The sequence below is a fragment of the Beta vulgaris genome, chromosome 5, assembly GCF_026745355.1.
Source record: "Beta vulgaris subsp. vulgaris cultivar EL10 chromosome 5, EL10.2, whole genome shotgun sequence".
NCBI classification, from domain to species: domain Eukaryota; kingdom Viridiplantae; phylum Streptophyta; class Magnoliopsida; order Caryophyllales; family Amaranthaceae; genus Beta; species Beta vulgaris.
The window spans coordinates 24147208-24153416 of record NC_079206.1 but is presented as its reverse complement, the minus strand read 5'-3'; the positions used below and the strand labels follow the sequence as shown (position 1 = coordinate 24153416).

General features: G+C 35.4%; 1 protein-coding gene across 1 annotated transcript; it reads left to right on the top strand.

Annotated features, from left to right (window-relative positions):
* Positions 1-2034: 2034 nt before the first annotated feature.
* LOC104893336 (uncharacterized) lies at positions 2035-3114 on the top strand. The gene is made up of 4 exons (XM_019249288.3): positions 2035-2229; positions 2306-2398; positions 2495-2611; positions 2689-3114. The coding sequence occupies exons 1-4, from the start codon at positions 2035-2037 to the stop codon at positions 3112-3114; spliced, it is 831 nt and encodes a 276-aa protein (XP_019104833.3).
* Positions 3115-6209: the final 3095 nt, after the last annotated feature.

Genomic DNA, 6209 nt, shown 5'->3' with positions numbered 1-6209 from the left:
GATTAATCCCAAACACAAAACTCGTACGCACAATGGAGAACAAAGCACAATAAACATAGAAGTGTCTAATTTCATATAGCAAATGGGAAAATGTGAAGTCAGAGGCTTCACAATCCCCCACTAGCTTCTCGAAGCAGCTATATATCCTGCACATGGAATTTACCCATATAGTAGATTTTACCATGCTCTTTAACATAATTGGTTCCTTCACTTGATTTCTAGCAAATGAAATAAAATAGTCTCCAAATTATTTTTCATGGGAGGAACAATAAAGAGCATGGAACTAGAAAAATAGACATACCAAGCAGCATTTTAACTAGAGACTAAGTGAAGACAAAGTGAAGCTCATATGGTGTGTAAAGACTAGAGACTAACGACCGAACCCTATAGAACAAATGACAATGAAAAAGTTTCAAGAAAGCACCTGATCAAATTCTGTGAGGTTAGTTACAGCTTCAACAATTGCCTCCTGATTCTTTTCATCCCAAATTTTCCTCTTTCTTTCTGTCCACAACAAAGATGCTTTATCACAACGGAAAATAGTAACAATGATCTAGATTGTAAATTCATCTCCTTGACTGCAACAACTATTGGTGAGTCTGGGGGCAGATGTCCGTTGGTGAGTCTGGGGGCAGATGTCCTACTTAGATAAGGTTAGGGCAAGGAAAGAAGGTACAGAACTGCAGAGGCAGATTGCAGCGTTTATCTGTTGCTGCAGTTACAAATTAAGTACGATGCAGATTTTGAAGTGTGTAGAGTTGTTGTTAGAATCTGTATCTGTATTTTAAGCATTTTATTTTGCACGCTTATGGATTGTTAGATGTGCCTTGCAATATAATATTATGCCTCCTTGGAAAGTGTTCTTCTTGATTTGCCATCAAAGCAAAGTAAGCTTGATGCTTACAGGGAAGTATTGGAATCTATAATTGAGATGTTGGATTAATAAAGGCTGCTCTTGGTGAAGCATCATTTCCTTGTCTATTTTAACTCACTCAGTCACTCTAGAGGAGCCTCATTAATTAGAAGTAACCCATCTTTGCTAACCATTACTCAGATTGGTGCCATTATATGTTTCTTGTATGGTTTCTGGTGGAAAAAGAGGGAGTGAAGCACCCATTATATCAACCATTATCTATTTGGGAGTTTGTGCATAAAAATGGGCAACGGAACCAACAAGCAAAGGATAACACATAATCTGAAAATGTCGAGTAAAACAGGTGAAAATCCGTGGGGACTGCCAAACCTGCAAAACAGCAAATGACAAAGGATATTGCACGCCCTCAAAAGCAACAACCAAAGGGAAAGACACAAGAAAAGGAGTATTGTATTCCGGGGTCTATATCTTCATTTCGCTTGTTTGGCAAAGCAGTTAGAAAAGATGCGACACACCACAGACACGGAATCTCCTATTACCAATGGAATGACACATGAAGCAAACTTGGAAATTCAGATTCTTCCACTATAATAAGAAATGATGAAGTTGAACATGAATTGGAGCAACAACCAATAAATGAAGAAATAGAAGTGGAATCTCAACCAAATGAAAGAATAGAGGAAGGTATATATTACACACTTTTGTAGATGACATTTTCTTTTTTCTTTTATATCTATCTTATTATATAAACTAATACCTTAACCTTAAATAGCTTGTAAGAGTAAAAAGCAACGAGGTCCAACAACGTTAACAAAGGTCCACTCGCGTACAAGAGAAGAGCGTGAAGCTATTGTACTGAACTCAATCGGCCAACCAGTTGGACCAACAAAAGAAGTTGTTGATGAATTTAGCCTCTTCTTGGGTACAGTTGCTAGGGATTCCGAGCTTGCACCTCTTAATTATAGAAAATTCAAACTTTTGCCCACACTTGATAAAATACGGGATTATGTTTTGGTATGTTCCTTTCATTGTTTCTTTTCTATATAAGCTCATTCATCAAACTGAAAACATGTATACACTACTAATTGAGCTCATTCATTGGACCGAATACATTATATACTACTAATTGAGCTCATTCATTGTTGGGTTAGGAAAAGTACATGGTTCCCGATCACGGGAAAAAATGGGTTTTCGAATCTATAAATGCAAGTTGGCATGGTCATAAATGTAGGGTAAAGCAAAAGCACTACTATGCACATGAAACTGATGAGAAAAGGTGGGAAAATCGTCCAAAAACAGTTTCCGATTCTCAATTTAAAGATCTTTTGGAATACTGGAATTGTTCACTAATCGAGGTATATGGTTTTATTCTCTATATAATTTTGTTCGTCTACTGTTGAAATTGTATGTTAACTTTTTTTTCTATTACAGAAAGAAGCAAAAATTAATAAAGGCAATCGTGGATCACTAGATGATATGCATACTATGGGTCCGAAGTCATACGCAATGTTACGTCATAAGTTGGTAACAACACATTATCTTGATTTATAGTTCTTATTGTTCCATCATTTCATACTCTTAGAAAGTTATATATTGAACTACTAATTTTTATCTCTAAAGCAACAAGAGGATCCGGATAAGCAAGAGCCTTCACAAGAAAAGGTCTACAAAGAATCGAGGAAAAGAAATCCTGAAAAGACATACCTCACCAACAACGAAAAATCTATATCCAATATTGTGAGTTGACATGCTATTTATTTGCATATTTTCTGCCTTAACTTAGTATATGTAATAACTTAATCTTCATTGGATAGGCCAAGATGGATGCTTTACAAAGTGTTGAACATGGAGAAGATGGTAACACTAAGGATCATTACTCTGAAGTCATACAAGATCCTGTACGCAAAAATCGTGTACGCCTTTATGGAAGAGGTGTAACGAAGACTGATTTGAAAAAAAAGGATACAAATTCGGGTTTCATATTTCCACAGGAGTTTTTACAAAGTATGGAGACTCAATTGGTGCAAAAGCTAGCACCGAGCATGGCATCTGTCATTCTTTCTCAAATTCAAGCCGCTAATCCAGGAGTAGAGCTTGTGATTCCTGACTTTTCAATTGGTACAAAACCAAAGGATGCATCTAGAGATCAACATCCAACTAGTGACACCAATGAGCAAGCTTCTAATGGCCCTCAATTGTTAGATTGTGAGGTACCATTTTTAAGTCTTATTTTTCTATGAATATATTTATGAACTAAACCTGTGGAATATGCTACAACCATGACTTTTTCATGATTTCATTTTCTACAACATAAAAAGCATATAATCCATGTGACAAGTAGAAAGGTAATGGGTTACATGACTTTGAGAAAGCTCTCCAATTACTGAAAAAATGAATGTAAAATAAGCATTGTCTTCACAAAATTAAGCTTAGTAATATGAGCAGTTATTCTGTTAAGAGTGTATCTGAAAAGTCGAAGTGTGAGCAGACTAGTGTATGTTACATGGGATTTTGTGGTGTGGAACATATGGAGTCTTCCTAAGCACAGGTTTATCACCTGGTTAGCACTGCAGGAAAAACTTCAAACAACAGCAAAGCTAGCTCAATATGGTATGAGTTCAAACGATTTGTGGTGATGCTACTGAAAGTCACCAGCATCTATTATTCTCATATAAGTTTAGTGTTGGGTTTTTAAAACTCATCAAGATTTGGTTCAATATTAGAAGTACAACTAAAGATATGCACAACTTGATTAGAAAAATTCAGAACTGTAGAAGATCCAAGTTCCATAAACAAGTTCTATTGGGTGGTCTAATTGCCTTAGTGTATGTAATATAGCAAGGAAGAAATTCTGTATACTGGTACCACTGTGTTCCCAGTATTGAAGTTAGTGTTAAATAGATTAAAAGCATAATTAGAGTTAGAGTATTAGCAATTCTGCCTAAGAAAGTGTCCAGAATTTCTCTCTAAATGCCTTTCATAATACTAAACCTGCCTATCATAATTCTGCCTAAGAAAGTTAGTGTCAAATAGAAAGTGTATGTAATATAGCAAGGAAGAAATTCTGTATATTGGTACCACTGTGTTCCCAGTATTGAAGTTAGTGTTAAATAATAGATTAAAAGCATAATTAGAGCTAGAGTATTAGCAATTCTGCCTAAGAAAGTGTCTAGAATTTCTCTCTGACTGCTTATCTCTCTGAATTATGCTCGATTTTGGTCTTTCTTTGACTGCCTATCATAATACTAAACAGTAAGTCTATTGATTTTCTATGCGGTTGGGTAATTGGGGTACTTGAAAATGAACTTAATTGCCACAAAATATGACAAGTGTACATATAGTAAACTTCGTGGAAGGGAATTGGTTTTCTTACCACTGCTTTTGTTGGGTGCTATCTTTTTCATTTTGTAATTCAGCTTCCACTTATCATGTTCAAGTAATTTACTGTTGTCTGCAGAATAATAAGCATTAATGTTTTTTTTTCCAATATTTTTCTTGGTGCAAAGCAATATAGAATCTTTACCAAATGAAATCAATGGGCTAATTATTACTCATTGCTTTATATTTTCTTTTCAGGAGAGACTTGGTGAAATTCCTGAAGATTCGGGATCTAACCGAGCCGGACAACCTTTGGTTAATTAGTGAAACTCAGGAGAGCAGCAAAATAGATCAAGTGGAGCGATATTTAGAAGCAAAATGATCTATATGTGTACTTAAAAGGAATTTGTGGTACTAAAACAAATATTTATTAGTTGGGTTTGATTGAGTACGTTAATTATCGTTAATTAGGATTTGTCATGTATACTCTTAGTTTAATTAGTTTTGGATATTATGATACAGATATATATGACAATTATTTTAGGATATTATGATATAGATATATATGATAATTATTTTTGGCATTTCAAGAGTATTTTTGCATCTGTTGTATCGTTACCAATATATATCAAGAGCTGTAATATTATAGGTTTTCAACAGGTTAATTAATAATCGTTGCAATATCACCAAAAAATGGAAAAAAAAAATCTGTTGCAGTAGCTTCAAGCCGTCGCACTAGCTTAAATAATAGGCGTTGCAGTAGCCAACAATGTTGTATAACCTGCCACTAACAAAGCCGTTGCAATAGATATATGATCTAAGGCAACGACACATTTATCCGTTGCAATAGGGCTAAAAGTCGTTGCAGTAGGCCTATTGCAACGCCAACAAATGTGACGGTACAAAGCCGTTGCAGTAGGTCTATTGCAACGACTTTTAGCCCTATTGCAACGATTTTGGTGTGTTGCCTTTGCCTTTTAATGTAGTAGTGGAGTGAAGTTAAGAGATCAAAAATAGATCTTTTAATGAACCAATATGAACTTTTTCAGATGAAATCAAAAGAGTCTATCCAAGACATGTTTACACGCTTTTACTAATATTATTAATGAGCTAACATCTCTTGGTAAAGTGATTACATCTGAGGAACAGGTACGAAAGGTCCTAAGGCGCCTTCCTAGGGATCGATGGATGGCTAAGGTAACTGCCTTACAGGAAACTAAGGACTTTACGAAGTTCAATCTGGAACAACTTATTGGTTCCCTTATGACTCATGAGTTGCAATTGGACAATGAAAATGGAGACATGTCCAAGCAAAAATCAATAGCCTTAAAAGCTGATGAAAGTGGAGACTCAGAAACTGATGAAGAAGAATCCGCTCTCATGGTCCGAAAATTCAAAAGAGTGTTTAGGAACATGAAGAGTGGAGATTACAACGGTAAGAATAAGAAACATTCTAACAAACTTGTTTGTCATAAGTGTGGTAGCTCTGAGCACTTCATCAAGGATTGTCCCCAATGGGAACAAGAAAAAGGCAAAGGAAGGGAACGAAGCAGAGATAGGAACAAGGAATACAAAAGTTCCTATACTCGATCTGACATGAAGAAAGCTATGTTTGCTGCATGGGGAGACTCTGACTCCGAAGAAGAAGATGATCCTCAACCAAATGAGGAGACTGCAAACTTCTGTCTTATGGCTCTTGACAATTCCGAATCTGATGAAGAGATTGAATCTCTTGAGGCAAGTCTAGACACCATCAAAACTCGTCTTAATTCTTTAAGTAAAGAAAAATTATTTGAGTTTATTGTTGACGCTGTAAATGATTGCAAAGATGAGACCATTAAACTAAAACAATGTCAACATGCTTTAATGTGCAAAGGAACATACCTCTTGGCTTAAAAGTGTTCGAATTGATATTGAGAAAAGATTTTTCGATTGTTTGACAAAAATCTTAAATTAAAAGAGGATTTCGAAAATCTTAAAAATGAGAACTACTTGTTAAGTCTTGAGTTATCACAAT

Coding starts and splice junctions, on each gene's coding strand:
- LOC104893336 (XM_019249288.3), top strand. CDS start 2,035: ATGGTTCCCGATCACGGGAAAAAATGGGTTTTCGAATCTATAAATGCA. Junction 2,399..2,494: donor CAATGTTACGTCATAAGTTG/GTAACAACACAT, acceptor TTATCTCTAAAG/CAACAAGAGGATCCGGATAA. Junction 2,612..2,688: donor AAAAATCTATATCCAATATT/GTGAGTTGACAT, acceptor TTCATTGGATAG/GCCAAGATGGATGCTTTACA.